The 24,140-nt window shown below is 42.9% G+C and overlaps 1 protein-coding gene across 1 annotated transcript in view; it reads right to left on the bottom strand.

The window, feature by feature from the left end:
• TMTC1 (transmembrane O-mannosyltransferase targeting cadherins 1) overlaps positions 1–24,140 on the bottom strand; it is a 153,817-nt gene that overhangs the window by 71,782 nt on the left and 57,895 nt on the right. The window contains exon 8 of the mRNA XM_083831087.1: positions 11,936–12,125. Within this exon, the coding sequence (XP_083687213.1) occupies positions 11,936–12,125 (190 nt within the window). The remainder of the gene's footprint in view (positions 1–11,935; positions 12,126–24,140) is intronic.

Here is a 24,140-nt window from a genome sequence, read left to right as displayed (position 1 = left end):
TAAAAAAGGACCTGATGTTGCTTTAACAGAGAGTCTTTCTACACCTAGTGAACTGCTGGTTCACAAAAAAAGTGCACTGACTTCCCCTGGATTGAAGAAGAAACACAAGGCAGGGAGAGAAACAATTCATTTCTCCAGGCACCTTTATTAATACCCACTTTAAGCAGCACCACAATTACCTGCTTGTTGTCTACTTTTTCAGTGCATTTAAAACACAGTTACTACTGCCTTCCTGCTGTCACAGCAAAACCTAAAATACATTATTCCCAGAGCTGAAACTGACACCAATCCATAAAGCTGATGAGCAGAGGTGCCCAGTAATGGTCATTTGGGCTTGTAATTACAATGGAATTGGACAGAAAAAAGAACGGATTAAAAATTATTTCTCAACTCTGAATGCAGCAAATTATCAGTCCTAGCTCAAAAAAACTCTGGACATGTATTCCATTCCTCTCCTGCCCCTTGACACTACTTTCCCTTCCCACCTTGTCTGGCCTAATTTTGGTGCCCACGTGCTGCCATCACTCTACCCCATGAGTCTGACAACAAAGACCCAGAGGCACAAGAATGTATGTTGGGCCAGAGGGTGTGCACGGCTAATGCAGAAAATGTTCCCCACGACACACTCTTGCTCTAAAATGAGCCAGCTATCAAATAGTTCCCCAGTTGTTGTTTGTTAAATCAATAACTGGGGAAGCAACCTCTAGTTAACCTCTCTGGGAAGGACACGGTGTTACTCAAGGCTGCAGCGCTGCAGATAAGCAAAAGAAACTGAACGCTGGAGAAAGACAAATAAAACCTGCATATCCAATGCGAAAAAGGAAAATGTGGGAATTGGCCAGACTGAAGGAGAAAACAGTATTGTGGGCCTTTTCTTCCGCACAACAAGTCACAGCTCTGGACTAATGTCATTGAAGGCTGCCAGCTCAGTCCCTCCGGCAGGGCTCCGAGACTGGAAGCAGCACTGTGCAACAGCTTCGCGGAGAAGCAGAATCCTCTGTGGCGCCACTGCCTTCTGAAACAAGACGTATCTGGCAGCACCCTTTTTAAAGCATTCAGTTCAGGCAGAGGCTTTTGTTAAGACCTGGTCCTTGAAGGCCTTTAAGTTTAAGGGCACTGGGCTGAGCATTGTTTGGTTGCGTTTAAACTTTCCCATTTTAGGAACACAAGGTCAGTGTTTTTAAACCCTTCTATGGTTTAGCTCTAGCCCCGTGTGTCAAAATGGCACCCCAGCCAAAATAACAAAGCGGTTATTTTTTGTTTTAGGGGGAAACAATATGTGTTGTCTTTGTTATTCTAAAACAAATGCACAAGACAAAGAAATGAAACCCACTGGTTCTGTGACTTCCATTCCCATTACATCCCTTACCATCCCCACCCTACACGTTCCCCTCACTGTACCATGGCTAAAAGGCCCCAGCTAGGCTTTGGCTGGTTTTGTGTTACGCATGGTCTCGCTGGCGAGACATCCCACTGTGGCTCTCATCCCACAGCGGCTCTCATCCCGCAGCCACTCCAGAGCTCGGGGTTTGGGTTTCTCTCCTCCACCCACCCATTATCTTTTCCAAAACTTGTAAGCACACTTTGTGTGCTTACACACATGCCCTGCTGCTGTGCCCTGCCTGGGAGGCCTGGCAGTAGGATCTTCCATCGAACACAAGCCATAGCAGATTGCCCTCCATGTTTTGTTGAAACAACAAAGACAACATGCAGCTTGTTACATTTTTCAAAATTATTTGGTTGGTGACTTACTGTTTAATTACTCTGGTCATCTGAGCCACTTATGAGACAGCTGAGCTAAAGGTGGCAGAGCCAACATATTCCAAGTGCCCAGAGCAATAGTAAAAGCTTTTAAAGGGGTAAGGAATTCTGCTTGTCTTTTTTCCCTTAAAATAAAAAGGACTGAAATTACAGATCACTTCATTCATTTTACAGAGAGACAATTCCTTCTATCTTAAAAATCGTGCGTTCTCCTGGAAATATTAGACTTTCCTTCCTACCTGTCACAGGTCTCTAAGAAAAAAAAAGGCACATTCGAATTAATCTTAGAATGATTCATTTTGTTAAAAACCAACTAACTTTAAAACAGAATAGCATTTCTTATATCATATTGTTTGGTGGGGGGTTTCATATTCACATCTACCTGGAGTTATAATTAGGCATTCATTATACTGTAACCAAAACCAATAAAGAGGAATTTTTAACCCTGCTACTTTTCATACACTTATCAAAGAACTAAAGAATTCATGCCTTCTCCCAGATGGAAGACAAAATGCCGCCACCCTATCTCAGACAAAACAGAAAAGAATCATTTCCAGGTCAAAAACCATCAACATAGCAATAAATCTCAAAAATTGCTTCCTTGGCAATTTGGAAGGAAAGGAAGAAAGTCTAGAGTTTACAACTGAAAGAGAGCTTCCACGGTATTACTCATAAGACATATTCCTGAGCTAGAAATAAATATCTTTTTACTACTGTTATATCGCAAGTCTTCTGCGAGCCATAGCCCACTAAGTACAAGTACAGGATGTACACAGACTGCTTTGAAATATCTGTCATAAACTATGGACTTGCATAAGCAATTCCCTATCTTTCCCATTAAGAAGGCATGGTCTGAGGTGCCAGACCCATCAAGCCTTACAGAGTGATGGCGAGACTCCTGTTCGCACTCCCTGGCACCTCCGAGAGCTGAGGCATCCAAGAGCAGAGCTGCAAGGACAGCCTTCCTCCTGGCTCAGGGAAGACAGCAGCTGGGCAAACAAGTCCAAGCAAACTCAGTTCTGTTATAACCTGAAGAGTTTCTGAAAGTGCTTATACATGCTTGCCTGTTCAACGAGAAGGTGGAAATCAAATGGGTTTAATTTCTTCCTCTAACAGCTTATTTTGAGAATGAGGCAAGCGTCACCTCTCCACCATTTAGACCCAACAGCTCCATGGAGGAAAGACTTCCTTCCTACCAGAAGCATAAATCACCCTCTGCCAGGGGGCTCTGGATGGTCCGTCGCAGCCAGTGAGATGTTATGCTTGGAACATCTGGCTGCAAGTGCAGAGACGCTGGCATCCAGGAAAGTTGGTAGTGCACGGCTGTGTAACAGCAACAAACGCTATTGCACATTTTCAGACGCTTTCAGGCCTGGGAGGTAAGCACATTATCCATTAAATGAGACAAAGATTCAAAGGAGCTCCAAGCCTATCTGCAGATCACAGACGGGATTATAATTCTTCAGAAGAATTCTTCTTATTCCTAAAATCCATTTGTGCAAGTGCTTAGTGCAGACCGCACTCAAACTTAATTCACCTGCTCCTGTTGTATCAGTCACTCATGAAGCCACGAGCAGCTCGGCAATGGGACACCTTACCAGCCTGTGCAAGCCACTGGTAGCATCTCACACGGCATGAGGTCAGGATCTACAGCACCTGCTCTTGCACTTCCACATACGCAATATTAAAGATAAAAGGGATTCTGTAAAATCATGCCAAATTCACCGTGCATTCATGCATAAGTGATAAAAAGCAAACTTTAGCTCATCAGGAAGCAACCCTAGGGATTCGCTCTGCCACAGGAAGAAGCGGCTGTTGATGGAAAGCTAGCAGAAGCAAGCACCGGGTGCTCCCCAGTCCCACCTCTCTGATGCAGACACAGACCGAGAGGTGATGACAGAGCTGTACAGTGCCCCAGGTCCCATCAGCATGGTTTTCTTTAGATCACCAGCAGAAATCAGGATGGGACACGTACGTCTATCTTCTGTGGCCAAACAGGAGGGCACTGGGGAGCTGTGACTGTTTTGCTCTGCTGCCTGAGCAAACGGTGCCAAAAGTCAGGTGTCAACAGATGGTCTGAAAAATGCAAACATTTGGTAAGGCAAAGGTAACTGCCCAGTTTCAAAATTGGCTCTGACTCTGGGCTTAATCAACTTGCTCCTACAAAAAGGAGACACAAATTGTGTAATCACCACAATTTATCAGGACTTTTATTCTTTCACCTCATCCAAAAAATTAAAATTAAAAAGATCGGAAAATCGGTATCTTCAGTAGTGCCAGCTGCATGAATGCCAGGCTTAGCAAGTCACTGTCTTCCGAAAATAACTCAAGTTTTCCTTGGTGACCATCTAGTTCTGATAAAATCACTCACAGTTACTACTGACTAGAATTAAACAAATTTTATACTTCACTGATAGTCCGAAGCCGTGGAGGTTTCCAATGCTGTTTTGACCACCACTGCTGACTATTAACCATCTGACATGCTGATCCCTTTTCTAATATTTGGCAGCAGCAGCAAAAACTACTTTCCAGTTCAGCAGCAGGAGTATCTGTTCAGGAGCTGGTACGCAGGCAAACAGAAACCAGTCAGAAACAGATTCAAAACCTCTGGAAGCATCACTGGCTCCCTAATCAGGGATTATCTGAAAAGAAATCCTTGGCACATATATCTCAGACTATCCTGGTGAGATCAGTCACTTCCTGTTTTCAGAAAGAAGCAAGTTCTGGTCTCTACCACTAGGTAAAACAGAGCTTATTTTTTCAGAAATGTTGAAAGTACCAAAAAAAATCCATTTTCATCAGTGGAAACAGTAGATGTTCAGCAGCTCTGAAAATCAGGCTCTCAATTATGGATTAAAAGCAGAAAGTAGTCGTTTTCCAATTCCATTACCCACAGCAGGGCACAGAATTATATTCTATTAATATTTTATCTTTTATTTCTGCATCCTAACATAAAATTTTGATACTATTTTCTTTTCCTCTGTACACCTCAGCTACCCATGCATTCAGCTGTGTGTTTACAGTATTTCTTACCCAGCCTTCTAAAATTCCCTGAAGAAATATGCTCTTTTTCCCAGCCCCTAATCTCTGCAGCTCCTAATACCACATCACAAGCCGATCTGAACAGGATACAGGAGCACGCGTATCCTTAGAACAGAAGTGGAACATTCCAAAAAGGAAATACAAAAGTCAATCAATTGCTCTAGGAATTAGAAAAAATGCTTTTGACCTTGTGGTTGTTTTTTCCTCTTCCTTTTTATTCTGTGACTGCAGATTGCTTTACTATATGGATAATAAAAAAAAAAAAAAAAAAAAGCTACAATTTAAACACATGCACACTGCTTGCAGTATGTACAAGCATGATCTTTGGAAAAGACACTGTTCATGGTGGGTTTGTCTTTAAAGAGGTAACACTGAACAAGAGGATCCTATTAAAATCGCACAAGAGTTTGGCTCCCTAATGCTTAGCTCAGACAGCTAAGAGCAACGAGCATCATTATCACCCCCAGCTATGAATTTCTCGGTCCTCATTCTACCTACCCTTTCCTTCTCACCCCTGCTATCGTGCCTCTCCAAAACCATTCAGCTCTAAGTGGGCCTTGAAATACTAACTCAAACCAGAAGAAGAACACGGTAGCAAACAAAAAGACTGTCTCTGAAAATACAGCAATTCAGTGCTGATAAGCTGAGCACAGCAGAAGTAACTACCCCTATGAAAGGCACCTGCCTAGTGCGACAGACTCCTGCGGGAGTTAAGAGCCCATTTGGTGAGATGCTGAATGTCTTCATGGGGAGAAAAATCAGAGCTACTTCAGCTACGGCTGTATTTACTCAGAGTACCCCACTCCGAACCTTTTATTTCAACCGTCTACCAAGAAGAAAAATCTGACTCGAAAGGTATTTTGGCAGTTCCCGTGTTTTCTTTTTTAATGCAGGGCAGCAATCACATACAAACAGGCTAAGGAAGGCTTCTTCTTTGGCTTGAGTTCGTTGGCTGGCGCTGCGAACACCCCGGGAAGGCTTTCGTGTGTCTGCAGCCCCACCAGGGATCCCCAGCTGATCCGCTCGCAGCATCCGACGGAGCAGGAAGGCAGCCAGCGAGGCAAGCAGAGCTCCTTCAAGGGGCTCCCCCCTTCCTGCAGCCCTCACCAAACAGAGTCTTTCTGGCTTATTACTCTCTCCCCGAAGCAAACATTAACAACAGAAGCAGCACAGAAAAACCTCACTGCTAAGGATTAAGAACATCAGTCCTGACCTTCTGTATGTGGAAGGAATTCAAGTAGGCCCTCAGGAAAATGAAAGCAGGATTTATTTTAAATGGACCTTTTATGGAAATGACTGTGGTTTCCAGCTCGTCAGATATACTCAGTCGATAAATAGCCTTATTCACCTTGCAGTGTCTTTGAAGCAGGTATTGTTCTGCAAGTGTTGTGGCATATGAATTTTGCAAGGCATAGTTTCTAACTGTGCTGTTACTACTGCAGAATATTATAAAAGGCTACTGTTCCCCAGAAAGGTCCATAAGCTGTGATTTATTAATGAAATGCCAAACCTGGGAAACCAGGCAAAGGTCTCTGGAGTGCAGGGTAAAGTAAATAGCACGAGAGAATACACATAATGAGTGCTAGCAAAAACAACAGAAGCATGCACACAAAGAGAAGACACAAATGTGTTCCCCTCCTTGATGTTATTAAACATTGACAGCTAAGAAATACACTCTGTAAGAGACTCGGGAATATGCTTAGACGATATTCATACATATAAAGCACCAGATAAATGACAATATGATGCCAATTATGGCAAGAATTAAAGTCATAATAATTTGGTATAAAATGCCTTGTCTTGGCTAAGAAGCACTATGCAGAGAAACGTAAAGAGGCAGCATTACCTTAAAATTAAAATTAGCTCTGAAGTAAAAAATAACCAACTGTAGCATATAAAAGAACAGAAAAATAATATATATTTGTATCAGTTGCATGCAATGACTATAAACTGAAAATCCTAACTTCCTGTGCCATATGTAGCACTGTCATATACAGCAGCAAAGCGCATTCTTTAAAAAGATATGTCCTAGGGGATGCTAGAGATTATTTTTTATTATTGATTTGGAACATAAGCAGCACTCCCTCCTCACACGTGAACAAACTGTTGCACAGCACTGTGTGCTCCTGCTGAGCTAGGGGAAAGTGCTGTGAGCCCCCACAAGCTACCTCAGGAGCACTGGTCAAGGGCAAGACAAGCCCCGAACTGTATGAGGCACGATAAATTCCCCCAGACTGGTCAGGTATATTAGCCACAATTTTGAGTTACATTTCCAGATGGCTTTGCTGTGAATTAACCCGTCATAAACACCTGAGTGTTCCCACCACCAGCCCTCCCGTGGCTGCCCCTGCCTGGGGCTGTTCTCCCAGGAGTGCTGGTACCGTACCTAAATGCAATCAGATCCATCAGGTGCTCTGCACATACATTCACAGCCACAGCGACAGGACAAGCTGCATTTTAATCACACTACTAATTAAGCAGTGACCTAAAAATGCCATGCAGAGTGGCATTTCAAACATCTGAAGGGTCTCCCTTTCACACTCACTGAATTATTATGACACGTCAAAGAAATAATTGTTATACTGACAATATGCCAAGAAGTGTCCTCTCGAGTTCACCAAGTGCTTACTGCTTCTTCCAGCACAGAAAGGCAATGCTATGGGCCCTTGGGTATGTTAGTGGCCTTAGCCACAGCCGTGACTATTTTGTGTTACTGCTGGGACTTTGTGATAAATGTTTTTTAATTTAAGGAGTTGCAGTTGTTTCCTCATTCAGATCCAGGTCTAGAAAACACCACTATGAAAAGACTTTGTATGATTTCAGATTTCATATTTTCTCTTTGCTACTACATATTTGAAGTACGTGGCAATGTATGATGCGTAATTTTTATAAATATCTCAAATATAAACAAAATTGCTTGGCTTAAACCGTGCAAAGGAAGCTTAGAAAAACACGTGTTCAGGAAATGGAAAGGAACCTGGAAAATTTAGTTAAGATTCCAAAAAAGAGCTTGACCCTGACTTCCACCCCACTCCAAGAAAAAAGACTGGTGTGTACTTGCTTAGCCCTATCAACTTCGGGAGTGTACTGCTCTTTCCTGTACCTGACAGCTGCAATACTAGTTCACAGAACTTAGTTGCCCCATAAGATCAGGTGTGTGTCTGCACAGCACCTTCAGAGATATGGGCTGATTTCTGGGTGGTCATGTGTGGGGCTAGGAGCTGATGATATATTGGATATATTCTGGATTATATGGATATAATATGGATATATTGGATATATTCTGTGATTCTCAGAATATTCTGTGATTCTGTGACAGATTATTTCTTTGGCCTCCCAACTGGCTTGCTGGGAAACTAGAGCAAGTTGGTGTCTCATCCATTTCACTGACACCTTTGTAATCAACCTAGTCACAAAGGTGAAAAACACAGTGAGTCCGTTCCTTGTAGCTGAGGCTGGTTTTGAAAATGAACAATAATCAAAACTCATCTTTGTTTTCCAACTATTATTATATCTCTGGGATGCAAGCCCTTGCTACAGTGTCCCCTGCCCTTGTCATATTCCCACTATGCTACTCGTCGCCCAGCCAGACTGCTGAGGAAGTTCACAACAAAGAACTGAGCAGAACCTAGGATGTCAAAATCCACTGATGACTCTTGGCACCTTGGTTAAAACAGAGAGACCAATTTGCAGAGAATGCTGGGCATCTGCATGGCAAAAAATCAAGTCTCAAAAGGTTTCAGAGATGCTTAACAATGGACTGCAACTTTTCCACATTAGTCACTATGAAAAAATCTTGGCCAGAGATGACAGCGAGGTCCTTTACTCCCACAGCAGAGACTGTGGGAAGTGTGACAAGGAGCAGGCCTTTTCTTTACTCCTGTCAGGTCTCCTGAAGACAGTCATTAATTGTCGCCTGTGATAGGAATGAGAGGATGGTTGTGCATTTAAACTTGTTGCAGAGCAACAAGTCTTCCTTGGGAGCTGCTCACAGGGAAGCTCTTTCCACCCTCAAGCCTCCACCTTGCCAACAAGCAAGAGGGAGTAGCACTATCCACATGAAACTACACAGTGAATAAAAATTACATGCAAGGAATTAATAAAGAAATTTTTAAAACAACTTCCTCATTACGTAAGGAGATCTACAGTGAAAACACAGAAGGAGGAGGAGCTAGGTTTCTCACTCCAAACAATAACAAACTGGATAGCTCCCTTCCATTTCTGCATTTTTTTCAACATAAAAACCCTGTCCAATTTATTAACAGACAAGCTTCAAGCAAAGCACTTCTGGGTAGAAATCTTGCACCGTTTCTTCCCCTTCTGAGGTATAACAACATTCACAAAATGAAACGGAACAAGAAAGCTTCATGCCTTAGATGTCCTTTATCAGCATCACACGTACATGCCAAAAGGGTTATTACCCTAATCACGAAAGTCAACAACAAATTAGCCCTGTTTAAAATTCAATGGCAACACAGGCAGAAATCCAATACATGCATTCTCTAATTACATTCCATGTAATATATTCTGCGAGTCTCCTGCGAGCTTGTTTTGTGGATACACGCACCACCTCTTGCCACTGGAAATCAGTGTTCATAGCACAAGTGTCTTCAGTTCTGCCAAAATAACTTCTAGCATTTCCATCCTCCATGCCACAGAAAGAATTAGTGCCAATGAGAAAGAATGAGTTTTTGTCCTTTCTTACCCATGCACACCTACACACTCAAAGAAAAGGCACACAAACTATTTGCCTGTTCACTGTAAAACCATTCCTTAGAAAAATGCAAGCTATTACTTCCAGGTTAGACTTTTCAGTGAAAAAGGAGAGAAAATGGCTGCTAAGACAGTGCAATGTGTTTGCTTCGAACAGAAACCAGGACTTCTTACAGTTTATGAAATGTGAAAAATCAGTGATGCTACCTACCAACTACAACACAGTGAGAAGTAGTGTCAGGGGCTTGACAGAAGGAAACTCTTGGGGGTATCGATGTCATATTAAAAGCCACTGCTGTTGCATTTTGAAAGAAGCTTTTGTAAGAGCCTAATATAATGAATTGTGCCTGCAGTTCAAGTGTCCTGAACTTCCCTCTTCTCTCTGTGGATGACATTCCTGAGAGTATCCAAAACCAACAGGGTTGTGTTTTTTTTTTTCCAGGAAAAGTGTCTCTTCCTGCTCAGTACATCATAATTAACTTCATAACACCTAATGGCAATATCCTAATCGGATTGTTCTGTGTGTTGCTAAAAATAAAACAGAAAATAGCTTCAGAAAATTAGATTTTCTGAAAATCAGAATATTTCAGCTACTTCTAATTATACCTAAGGATGGGAGAAGCATGTCCAAGTTGACTTTCAGGAACCATTACCAGGGTCCATGTTCACAGTGGGCTTGCTGGGAAGTTGAGACTGATCAGAGCACTTTTGAGAATATGCGATTATTCTAGTTTTACTCGCATTAAACATGAAAGTGAATCACTTTGGATTTAATTCATTCAGTGTTTGGGGTTTTCAAGAGCAAACATATGGGAATCTACACAATGAATTTCAAGACATCCAACAAGTGAATGTCTGGAAAGTGAAATTCACTTTGCTTAAAGCAACATTAGCGGTGGTTAAGAGTAAAACAGTGAACTTATCTTCACCAAAAAAAAAATAGAAGTTTCAAATCAAACAGTGGCATTCTTAAATCCAGACTGAATTGTTTTGCCTTAAAAAAAAAGCACAGGAGTAAAAAAAAAAAGTTGTGAAATCTAGGTATTTAATGCACAGAGTGTTTTTGAAATACTTTGTTTTCCATTTTCACAGAAGACACACAATTTAGTTACCCAAAGGAATTCTTCTGGATTATCATTTTACCCACATTAATGTAACATAAAATGTCTTTGGATAATCCTGAAAGATCTTCTCCGAGCAAACCAATGACATTAATTTTGTACACAGTACCAATTCTGACAACAGGAGACGAAATAAAAAGCAACTGAAACTTCAAAGAATGTGGAATAAGGTTTTTCAGAAGTGTTCAGTACTGGGGTAATGAGAATTTTCTCATTAACTTCCCTGGGAACAGGATTAGGTCTAATACAAACATTTCTGGGTATCTCTAACAGTGAGTAATGAAAGCAGGAGGAATATAAGATGATATAAAACCTGCAGGTGGAACTAGTGAATACCTAACAGGGTATTTTCCCATATTTCCCATACAGCACCTGTCAATGTATAATCTAAATTAATGACACTGCAGCCTCAATCTGTTTGGTTCATTTTCTCTCAGGAGCACAGAGAAGACTAGTAGGGTAGACCGAAGCATATATATGACCTGCATGGCTTAGCGTGACATAGGTATTAAAAACCTGTCACTCCTCTACTACGTCTTTGACTGAGTTGTACATTTACATTTAAGGAGGAGAAATTTTGTACTATTTCAAAAATTATTATATACACCTTTCCTAAAGAAACTGCCACAACACAACTGCACAAGGAATAGTTTGCTACTCCATGTAACCTACAAAGACACCCTTCCATGTCAGTCCATATCTGTTCTCTTGCCCCTCAAAAGCTTGGTATACCCCACTTTCATTTCTGCAATAACAGTGGATCTGAAATGCTGAAACGTGAAGCTTGGATTACCAACTAGATAATTTATGCTAAATAACATTTTCCAGATCATTTCAAACTTCCTGCATTCCCTTACTTCTCATCAGGATGCATCCAACATTCAGGTTTTACTAGCATAGTAAAGGTACAGCTACAATAATTGATTTCATTTTCAAAGGGCTCTGCAGATGACGGTCCCCAGTCCTGTTTGAGTCAAGTGGCAAAGAGCCTACTGTCTATGGGGAAGGCTGAGACTACTCTCACCAACTTCAGCAGGTTTGGATCGTTAACAGTAATCAAAGGCAGGGCTCTGGGCCAAGTTTTGCCCTCAAATCAAACCAATTAGAGACTGAGATATTCAGCTAAAGGGGCATTTTCATGGGTTAAACTTGCCTGCTTTAGTTATGTAGTGGTGTGTTTTCTCATCTCAATCCAATTTATTTGGGAGGAAATTTTGTGCTTAGTGACCACTTCATCTAAAGATTAGGAAACAAAAGATTTTAAACAAAATGCTGTATTGCATCTATTTCTGTGTTACCTTGAATGCAGCAATGCAGTGTAGGCTGAGTAACACTAGCACCACGACCAGCAAGACTGTGGCCAAGTTCCTCACATCCCAGACAGACTCGACCAGAGGGATACTGCCGACCTGCCAGTCATAGCACAGGGTAATCGGTGCCAGCAGAAGCCACGCATTGAAGGCCAGAAGGTAGGAGTAAGTTAGAAACCTGCAAAAGAAAACAGGTAATGTAATACAGGGCATGGCTGCCAACACCATGAAACATTTTCCTTATACCAAAACAGAGCTGAGTTCACACAGACTGAGACTTTGGCATTTACCACTTACTAGACAGAAGGAGGAAAAAAATAGCTATGCATACACAGGTAACATTATACCTCTCTGTCAATAAAGACATGCTAATGTGGTGAGGGACTGGGGGGACTGGAAGGTGGGCACAACTTCAAGAGTCCGTTTAAAGAAATAGCCTAAGACCAATAACATTTGTGTGTTTTCCATGCATCAGCCTTCAGAAAACTTCACATATCTTCATACTGCACTCAAATGTTGTACTTTGTATTGACTGGCTACCAGCTTCAACGACAAAGGAATAATAACTAAGCAGGTACATAGGTGTATCCATCTGTTGCACAGCACATTGCATCACTCCTGCAATTCCAAATATCCTTTTACCTGGGCGTAACTTCCAATTTAGGATTCCACCTATGTGCACAATATTGAGCATTTAAAGTCAGACCTCTCCTTCTCTCTTTGCATCCTGGCACAGAGAGAATAGAGAGAGCAAAGGAGGCACAGGGTGTTTATCCCCCCATCCCATTAGAGTTTATCAGGACTGGTGAAAACCACAAAAGTGAGGGAGAAGTAGGGAGCCTTTTAAATTGTTGTAATCTTCATTAATTGGTATTCTCTATAGAGAGGAAAATAATGGAGAATGGAAATGGGGACACTGCCCTATGGGAAGTATGCAGGGCTTTCAGAGGTCTGAGCACGAACAGCATGGGTGCGACCTGGTTAAAGAAAAATAAATAAATAATAAAACATCCCCTCTCCCCCCAGCCTTTTTCTTTTTGGCACCTACTTGCCCAAAAAAGCCTCTCCCTCAAACCACATTTACAGAAGTTCAAATACGTTTGAGGCTGGAGATTATTGCAGTAATCATGAAGTCTACCAAGCAGAACTGCAAGAGCCTTTGAATAGACAAACCCTTCCTTCGTTTGAAAAGGGAAAAGTCCACATTGTACACAGCACACAAAAAAAAGGCACATACAAAATAAAAGAAAAAACAAAAGAAAGATAGAATATTTTATCCTGCATAGGATTTCTTCCATCTGAGCCGCCTGCTTTAGCTGTTGTTATCACACCCAGTTGCCATGGTACCTTAGCAAGTTTATTAAAATGATAACAAAGGATCCCCAAGAGATGTAGAGCCAGAGAATTGCTTCACTTGCCACTTCAAAACCTGCCCCTTTGGGGTCAAAACGCAGCCTTTACAACAACAGTTACAGCATTATAATATATTTGTGGCAGGAGAGGTAAGATATTGAGGCTAAATGTGACTTCAGGCGGGCAGGATGGAATTTCCCAGATGGGTATTGGGCCAAGACCTGGGGATGAAACCGGCCTACATTTTTGTGAAAACATTTTGAAATAACCACAAACAGTTAGGATATCAGTTTTCTTCTCATCCAAAAAACCAAACATCTCCAGCTGCACAGTAACTCAAAAGCTGGGAAGGTTAAATGGTTGGAATAATGTTTCATTGTAAACAGTGGAAAAGGCACATTCCCATTTCCCCCCAAATCATTCTCATTTCACAATTCTGATGGAAAATGATGTATCCCCATATCTTTAAGGGTTTCAACCACTTGGCACATTTCTCTTCCCTTCCGCCATTTTCCTCCCTGAAGTAGTAAACAGGGAAAAAAGTGAGAGAAAATGCATTTTCTCACTTAACAGCAACAGTGATTAAAAGGCCAGTTTCTATTTAAGAAAGCATCCCTCAAAAAAAGCAATATAATTCTATCCAAATTCTTCAAATTTTGATTGTTCGCGATTTCTGAAGAAACAAAAAAGTCTTTTTTTTTTAATTAACAAGCCAATCTCTTCTGGCCTGCATTACTGAGAAACCCAGCAACACAAAACCTGGTGCAGCTTGCTCACACCGGGGTGCTCGCAGTGAAGTTATACGCGGTGCTCCCACACCTCTGCTCAGCTGGAAAACAGCAGAGCTGTGCATCGCTCTTAATACAGCGACAGCTCGGAAAAGGTTGCCAGTATCTATTTACAGCTACTTAAAAGCCAAACCGAGATCCATTCCTAGCTTTAAACTAAAATGCGTATCCATTTATACCAATCTGAATAATGTCACGGCATATAATATTGTTACAAGTGTGTATTTTAGGATTTTCAGAAGCACTGAGTTAGGTTTGTACTTCAACCAAGTTTTTGGAATAACTGTCCTTCTAAGCCCTGCATGTTACCATTCTCAATAAGCACCAAAACATCCATGGACGTTGTTTAACGAACCACAACACACTGCAAACCTTCTCCTGCTTACACAGACCAGGCTTTTAGACAGTGAGGTGGATTGAAAACTGGCTGAACAGCCAGACCCGGAGGGTAGCGGGCAGCAGTGCGGAGTCGACTTGGAGGCCAGTAATGAGCTGAGTACCCCAGGGGTCAGTACCGGCTCCAGTCTTAACATCTTCATTAACGATATGGACAATGCAGACCCTCATTAAATTTGCTGCTGACACAAAACTGAGGGGACTGGCTGACTCACCAGAGAGCCGTGCGGACATCCGGAGGGACCCTGACAGGCTGGAGAGGTGGGCTGGCCAGGATCTCATCAAGTCCAACAAGGAGAAGTGCAGAGTACTGCACCTGGGGACGAACAGCCCCGGGCACCAGGACGTGCTGGGGACAGCCCAGCTGGAGAGCAGCTTGGCAGAAAAGGGCCTGGGGGTCCTGGTGGACACCAACTGAACATGAGCTGGCAACGTGCTGCTGCTGCTCAGAAAGCTAATGATATTCCCGGCTGCATTAGGTGAAGTACTGGCAGCAGGTCAAGAGAGGTGACCCTTCCTCTCTGCTTAACATTGGTGAAGCTGCACCTTGGGTGCTATGTCCAGTTCTGGGCCCCCCAGTACAAGAGAGACATGGACATACCAGGAAGAGTACAGTGAAGGGCCACCAAGATGAGCAGGGGACAGGAGCACCTCTCCTGTGAGATGCTCAGCCTGTTCAGCCTGGAGCAGAGCAGGCTCAGGGGCAATCTCACCAATGTCTACAAATACCTGAAGAGAAGGTGCAAAGAGGATGGAGCCAGGCTCTTTTCAGTGGTGGCCAGTGCCAGGACAAGAGGCAATGGGCACAAACTGGAACACAGGAGGCTCCCTCTGAACACCAGGCAGCCCTTCTGTGCTGTGCGGGTGGCGGAGAGCTGGCACAGGTTCTCTAGAGAGGCTGTGGAGCCTCCCTCCTTGGAGACCTTCAAAAGCCACCTGGATGCGGTCCTGGGCAACCTGCTCTGGGTGGCCCTGCTGGAGCAGGGGCTTGGACCAGATGGACCCTGAGGTCTCTTCCAACCTCAACCATTCTGTGATTCTAGGCAGGAAAAAAAGACAAGATATTTTGGATCCGTGCAAGCTTTAGCATTTCAGCTAAAGACAGACTAGACACTTTTCTGCATCTTCCCTGGTAAGACATGAACTGATAAATCGTTGTGCAGCACGGAAGAAATAAGCACTTTGCTGCCGTAACAAATTGAGTCAGTTTAACAAATTTTAAAAGGAATTCAGGGTAGCCAGATTAGAGTATGTTAAAGCATTTCTGATGGAAGGTTAGGTCACACTACTGTGGGAGATGAGAGGACAGACTCTGAGACGTGCACTGACCAGGAGAGGTTTATAAACAAGTCTCCTTTTCTCTGTGCTTACAGGGTTTTCACCTTCTTCAAAAGCCACGTGCACAGCTCACTGCCAGAGGCAGCTCCCAAAGGAGATGGACAACTGCTCTGTTCCATTATGGCAATAATTAGCATCCTAAATACACTCTGCCAAGAGCAGTGAACTATTTCAAAGCCTGTGACAGTCACTGCTGCCTTTGCACAGTCAACTGGTTCACATCTCCAGAAGTTGTACTAGAGAATCCTTGGCCCGGTCTCTCATTGTCAAGCCTGAACTCTCCCTGAACTTGCACGTGCCAAAAGCAGACATAGAAAGCAAGTCCCAGGAGGCTGCTGCCTGACTTTAGCAGGACTTTTTAAGCCGCAAGAAAGTCTCAAGTGAGCTCTGATCCAAGTAAAAGTTTGGATATGCTTTCAGCTTTGGCAAACTGTCCTAGAATGAGATTGATGGCTGTACAAAATAAAGCAGTAGAAACTATCGCTATTCTAGGTCCTAGTAACAGAAAAATAACAAGATGCTAATAATAGATAGTGACAACTCCGTGCTGCTTTTACTTATGGATCTCAAAAGCACGTGGTAGTTTTCCGTATCTGTGTGGCTCTTGTATCACGACACTAAGGAGAAAGCTGGATGCCCGAGAAATGTTTGAAGAACATTCTCTCCAAAGCTGACATGGCAAGGAGATAATTTGCAAATTCTGAGTACTTGAAGATTCGTGGAACGATTCCAGGAGCTAATTATGTTTCAGAGGCCTACCTGCAAATGGCAACAAAAGTATTTTCTTTTAATTAGTTGACTAAGTGAATTACATTTTAAATTAATGATCTTCTCTATATTGCTGTTCATGTCTCTTGGAATTCCAGGGGAGAAAAATCCCTGCCTATAACATCTCCCTCTCATCAGCTGATCTCAGACAAGGCAGAGTATTACTAGTGATGTGATTGGAAGAATCTGCCTCTTAATTGGCAACCAGTTTTCCCCCAGGCTGGTTAACAACATTTGCATTACAGCAGAGTCATTTTTTATTTGCAAACTGAACCTGGAAATCCAAGTTTCAGCAGGTGTCAAGTGTTTCTTTTCCCTTCTCATAATCTCTGGCACATTCAGAAAAACAAAACTTCTGTAGGTAGCAGGTGTTGTCATGGCAATCCAGTTTGTTTAGTTTTAAATTTTTTAGTATAAGTGTACCGTTGCATGCCTTATTTAAGACAAATACAGGATGACTCACATCTAGAACCCATTGCAGAAAACAACTATCTCACCTGATTGCTTCTACTGCAAAAAAATGAAAATAAAGGGTGCTACTTAAAGCCATAAACAATACAACATAAAAATACTTCAGGGATTGTCTGTTACCCTTTGCTGTAATAGAGACTAACGAGCTTGGAAAAGCTCTAGTCTCAGCTCTGCCAAACCCAGACGATCTGAGCACATGAAGATTGTGAAACTAGCTTAAAATATATATATATATAGTTATAGAAATTTATGAGGAGTTTCATTTGCTATCTGATTTTGGAGCATTTTAAGATTTTTTCCCCAGTTCCCAGGGAATGATTATAGATTTCTTTTCAAAACTGAGTGATCACAAGACTCAGACCGTGCCCTACCAAGGCTGCATGGAAAAGTGAGGGCCAGTGAAACTATTTGTTCTAGGTGCACACAGTGGTGCAACCCACAGCCTGTCCACTTCTGGGACAACGCATCACATCCCCAACAAATAAGAGGGGTCCACCTTTCCCCCACAAAACCAGTGGGGTATACGCCCACAAATGTAAGGCTTTACTGCACTAAGGATTTTATCAAGGCAAGGGCAAAAAATATTCTCCTGCTTGCGAAAAAGATGGACCTATCTAGAAGATGGGTACCAGAAATGCACTAAACTGGTACTTTGGAAAAGAAGGAGTTGTATGTAAACGGGTGGGGGGTCCCAGAATCAGGAAGAAGACTGTTGTCTTTTCAGAAATCCCTGATGATGTTAATGGTCTTCTCTGAAGGCAGACTGCCTGTTGCCAGCTACTCAGGGAGCTTTCACTTCATGTAATGGTGAGAAGAATGCCTTTATTAGGGAAAAGAGCTTCTCACTTGCATTAACAGCTGAAGTGACTCTAGCTCCAGGCTCTCTTCATCCACTACAAAGCCCTAAAGCCAAATGTGCTTGATGAGCCACTTCACAACAATGTCCTCCCAGGACACATGTGGTTGCAATTATAACCAGGTGGTGTTATTTAAAGGTGTTGTCTTAAAATTGTATGTATTTGTGCTTTCCCTGGGGAGCTGCCAGTTAAATCATACCTTCCCACATGAGTTTATTTTACTGATCTGTACGTTGTCAGCCTAAACATTTTCTTTTCATAGCCTTAGAAGAAAAATATCATGCTGTGTCTATCCAGCACATCCTGTGACAGTGGAGTGAGAATACACAAACAAGAGAGAGACTAATTCCAATTTAACATTCAAATCCAAACATCAGCTAGGCAGAAAATACTCAGAATGGGGAAAGTGCTTGTGCAGACCCTTTCATCAAAACTTTCACATCTAGGGGAAAAGAGCTGCCAGTAGTAGAGGACAGGAGCAGAGGAGTACCAAAAGACTGCTGCAGCCTGATGGAGAGCAAGGTAACTCCCTGGAAGGTGGGCTGGCATGCAGCAGGGGCACAGGGGGGCACTGCCAGAAGAGCTCTGATCCGGTGAATGGCTCTAGCAGTTGTTTCAGCTCTGTGGCTAAGAATTTAAAATATGTCAAATTCTTCAAGAGGGAAGACTTTCAAAGAGCCTGTGCATATCCTGTGAAACCCAAGCCTGCTGTCAGACTCGCAATACTGGAAAACCTGGTACTGATCTCGTACTTTTCTTCCTCTCCACAGGCCTGTGTGCTGTGAGAGAAGCATGCCCTGTGATCAAACACTGTGCTCAGCTCAGCTCAACCCCAGCCACCCCTCGCCCGGAGCTTCCCGGCCTGCTCCCGAAAAGGCCCACTGAGGCAGCAGGGATGGAAGGTCCCCTGGGCAGCAGCTGAGATGCTGATCCTCAGGAAATTAAAAACCCAGAGGTTATAAAAGTCGCTGTGATAACACTTCTGGAAATGGTTGTTGTACCGCAGAGCATCACCTCCCCCTACCCTACGCAGGCAGGAGTGAAAGGGCCACCCATAGCACACTGCTTTGCCTCAGAGGCTGTGGTGTAGCCTTCATTCGTTAGCATGTTTTGAAGAACAAAATGCATTGCCTACAGGGGTTGATGGCCTCTGCTTCAGCTGCACCCTGCTGCTCCAAACACCAGCTTTCAGCAGGGAAGGCTTGTGGTGGAACCAGCACATCAGCAAGTACCATGGCCCACCAAAAATGCCTCTCCAGCTGACTTCCAGAAAAGCACTACCTACACCTGCATTTGTTCATTAAACCAAGAAAACTTCACTAGGAGATGCTCAAATCTTTCACATGACTCTGGGAAAGCAGGTTCCTCTGGGAACATAACGGTACTGTAGGTTGGCCTTTGCTCTACAGCGTCATCTTCCTAACAGGCTCCCCCCCACACACCCTCCTAGCATAATAACAATAACAACATTTTACATTTAACAATATGGACTGCCTGGCCCTGGGTGGACCTGATGGCAATTCTGACAGACATTGCTGTTTTCCTTTTAGTACAGATGTGGGCCCCAATTCTGTGGGCCCCACAGAGAGACAGTACATAGGGCTGAAGAAGTTAAGCACCTTCGGGCACACAGAAGAAAGTCCTGACTAAACAGGCAGACCTTTTCCACTCAGGAAGCACATCCAAACCTGGCTAATTAAAGGCTGATATATTGCAGGGGTCCATTTTAATGCCAACTCCCAGCCTAAGGTCAGTGCAAATCGCATACCAGAGGAGTCACTACACTTTATTGCCTTGGTAGAAGTGGCTGGCACAGAGACCCACATCTCCAGCACAGGTCTGCCACGTGCTTCTCTGCAGTTCGTCCCCTTGGATGTTGCAACCACGATGATTAAATGCATTGCTCCAAAAACAGTCACAAATCCATATGAAAAGGCGTATGTGCCATTTCTTACAATCTATAGATAAAAATTTTTATAAGCACTTCTTCAGCTTTCTGCAGGGCTGAATTCTCATTTACCTGACTGAAACACCAAAGAAAAGCAGAAAGTCAGCTTACAGAGAGAACAGTTCAACCAGAGGACAATGTCATCAAGGCAGAAATGTGTTAGCTATTTAATGCAACAACACAAAGCGGACTGCTTCATGACCAGAGTGATCAGCCAAGGGATAACACGAGGCTGATGCCAGAAGAAGTTAATATAACTTGACTTACAAAGATGCAGTTAGAAAGAAATACATTTTCTTAGTTTGCAATTACTGGCAGGATTTAATGTTTCACACACCTTGAGGCATGCTGTACAATGGGCTTTTTTCCTTGTCTTACCACGGTGTTAGTAACACAATCTGTTTATTCGGAGGCCTCCTACTTCTTTCCCCTCAAGAATGGGGGAATAAAGAAATGTTGTGCAAAACGTCTGAAGCGTGACAGCTCACCAGTCAACACCCTGCTAATACCCTAGCTGCACTTCAGCACACTGCACAAAGCTGGGTAGCTCTCCAAACCTTTCTAATTGCTTTCTTCCTCAACTTGCATCTAATTCAAGCAAGAATTTTGTAACAGAGGTTTAGGATTTGTTTTTGTATCACAACAGCTTTCCCATTGCAGATATTGGGATGCCACAAGTCGCAGTGACTGGAAATCTGTATTCTCTAGGACAGGTCACTGGAGAAGCTACTTATTTTCTGTAGCAGACAAGATTGTATGGACAGGCTTTAATGGCAGTGCTTAGGAACAGTGGGATTCCCAACACTTTCATTTCTGCCTCAGCTGAGAGAGGGAGCGATGGGCAGATTTCTTCTCATATCACCCTTGCCAAGCAACACACTGGAGTGAACGTGGCTTTCATTTATCTCACTGGAAGCTTTACGGTATTTGGGAATATTAGAAAATCCAGCACCTTTCAGGGATGGAAGTATTCATTTTCTGACTTGCAAAGAGTTTATTTGAATCCCCATTCATGTGTACTTGTAAAGACTGTAATTCAGTGAACATACTAAACAGTGTTTTTTTTAAGATTGAAAAACTGTCACTATTTCACCATGTTTCTTCTTCCAAATAGTTGATCAATTCTCTGTCTACATTAGTATAGTCTCTGTCGACACCTTCCAAGATTGAATACAGGTTAAACACTACATATGGTCATGTTCTAGGGCCAAACTGCTCCACACAGTGTGTCCAAACCAAGACCCTCTATCCAGCAGTGTCCAAAAATTAATGCCTAGTAAAGCATATAAGAAAAGGATAAGATGGTACTTTTTTTCCCAGTTTCTAGCTAACAGATTAGATGTGGTTTCTGCATATTTAGTAGCCTGGATATCTTTTTTGTTTGTTTTCTTGTTTTGCTTTTTTTTTTTTTTTAAAGACCAAAAAACCCTCTTTGATCCTGCATAAACTTTAAGCACACACACAACATTCTACAGAACAAGCTCCCCAGATCAGTTATCTGTTGCAAGCCACGTCCTTGGCTTGTTTTGAACCTGTTATCCTCTTAAGATTTTTTTCATATACTTTAATTTCTGTATGCTCCCCTCCTCTACACAATCACAGATATAGAGACCTCCTTCATAGCCTCGGTCATCTAATTTACATTACAAGCATTGTATGGGCTGAAAAAATCTGACCTCATTAGCAAACACATTTTGAAACCCAACCATAACTCACATCTACCCCTACTCTTTGCCACTCTCTAATAATCCTTGACAGCTTTGGGACAAACCATACCCTTACAGCCCAACAGTAATGCAGAAACCTTGCAAGAGTTAATAACACTCATTGGGGTTCATCCTATGCCAGGCAAGACCCCAACTCCAGATCTAACCTCATATATTTCACAACAACTGCCACACATTTCCAAACTATTGTGGTTTTTTATTCCATTTGTTGTCATCAGCCTTCTTCCTAGCCCTAGAGACTTGGCAAAGTCTTAACATAACTTTCAGTCCTGCTGAAAACCATAACATTTACCCTGGCAAGGCATGCACAGTAACCACATTTCCAGCTCAGTGCAAATGAAGACTTGTGCTTGCAAGCAGAAACCCCCATTTGTGCTGTCTGACTGTCAGAGTTACAACTCCTCTGCTGCCTGAGCCACTAACTCTTATTTCAGCTGTACTTCAGGCATTAGCAGCCACCTCAACGCTGGCCTTGCTTTTGGCTTCATGGGCTTTGTCTTTTTTATCAAGTAACATTCTAGGTCTCCAGTCACAGGTGGACTTGAAGCCACTTGGCCTCATACTATATACCTCAATTACCACACTCCATCCAGCCTCAGAGCTGCTGCAAATCTCGATATCAAACCTAACTCCCCTCCCCCTGCAACTCACCCCAAACTGCAAATAACATCCTGGCTTTACGTTCAGTGCTATGAGCTAATTGCTGCCTTCAAAGCCTCACTAAAACTTCTCAAACCAGTTTCCCATATCCTGTTGCTGCTGGTGTCCACAACTGAGGATCATGCACTGCTCAGCAGCTTCTGCAAGGCTGGACCATAACAAAAAAAACTCTCTTATGTGACAGGACACCCACCAGCCAGGCAAGTGACCACGCATACCAACACCTATCTGGAATATCCTCAAGCATTGATGCCCTAGACCCTAAGCTAACGTCACCCCTAACACCAGGGCCAAGTTTTATCACCTCCAAATCCACCCTCAAGCATTTTACTGTTCTAACAACACCTCTTATTTCTACCCTGTTGAAATATGAGGCATTAAAGGCAATCTTTTCTCTTCAGCTTCCTTCTTTCCTGCACCTAAGCTGAATGCCAGGGATGGGTTTTCTGGATGGAAGATACAGGTTCCTAAGTAAGTTGGCTAAAGTGAGGGTTAGGATCAAGCTCAGCAGACATGGAAGAGCCAGGCTAACTGCAGGGCTTTAGAATCCCTCCAGAGAAACAATAATAGTTTTCACTTGGAAGGGTTTCTGTAGTGACTTTTCATAATGTTTGGAGCAGACAGGTTGCTGGACTGCAGGTGAGGCCAGGGCTGCTGCTGGGGCCAGTGCAGAGGTCAGCCAGCAGCACTCTCACTTGTCCTGCACAAGGCTGTTAATAAAAACAGTCGCTGTTTCATACCCCAAGAAGCTTAGCTTTGGGGTTTAAAAACCTTCCCCATTGTATGATATACAGAGACAAACACACGAAAGACATTTGCAGCACAAAATAAGTAATTGGAATCATCCCAGGATCACTTCGGACTTGATGACCCCCATCTTAGCATAAACATATCAAAAAGGGACAGCAGCAAAACCTTCACACTGTGCAGCACAGAGTCTGGTATTAATGACTCTGCCAGAAATGCTGTGAACAGATCAGAGCTTTCCAAATCAGACAACTTGCTTCCTGGAAGCACTTTTAGCCTTGATGGTAATAGGAGCTGTTGTCACATTATCATAAAGGTCTCCCAAATGAGATCCAGCCTGACTCTGCAGCAGATGTTGAATAAGAATTTCTTGATCTTAACCTGTGTCTCAGCTGCAATTCTGCTGCTGGAATTAGGAGCCAATGAAGCCAGAAAATGACAGAAAAGGACCATTCCTGTTTCATTTAAGACATCAGGAATTTTCTCCAGAAGCCTCCAAAGAGTCTTTCCCCAGTTTAGTAGCAAACCACTACAATCAGTTATGCACGTGGCTCTGTCTTAAGAGGAAGCCAACTTCCCAACACTTTCTTGGATCACTGGTCTGGCTAGGTCTGGGGGAAGAGCTAAATAGCAGCAGCTACCGCCCTGCAGGTCGGGCCCAGCAGAGACAGAGGGATGTGGCATCAGCCCACCTAACCACACAGCAGGTCCCTGGCAAGGAAAAAAAAATCATTTTGTGTCAAGTTTAGGTACTTATGTATATTTAGAAAAAAAAAAAAAAGTGGTGATAACAGAATACAAACCTGTTAACACAAATTTCAAGTTCATTGTTTTTATTACACATGGCAGCCCATCCTATGCTCAGCCACGACTGTGTACCAGTAGGGCAGTACCATACGCCACCAGGATCCCGCCTTCCACCTCCACAGTCCTGATCAGTCACCCGTATTTCACCAACACACACAGTCATCCCCTTTTACACAAACTGCAGCTGAAACTAAAACTCTAAATGCTTGCATCCCATACCTCAGGAGCAGACAGTTTTAACATTTAGGCCTCAATCACTGGGCTTTCCAGTCCCATGCTCAGTCAACTAAACTATACGCTTGGGGCTTTGCATAAAAATAAATCCAGAATTTT

Source organism: Anser anser, assembly GCF_964211835.1.
Source record: "Anser anser genome assembly, chromosome: 1".
NCBI lineage: Eukaryota > Metazoa > Chordata > Aves > Anseriformes > Anatidae > Anser > Anser anser.
Note: the sequence above shows the minus strand (reverse complement) of the source record. Positions and strands in the feature narration are given on the sequence as shown.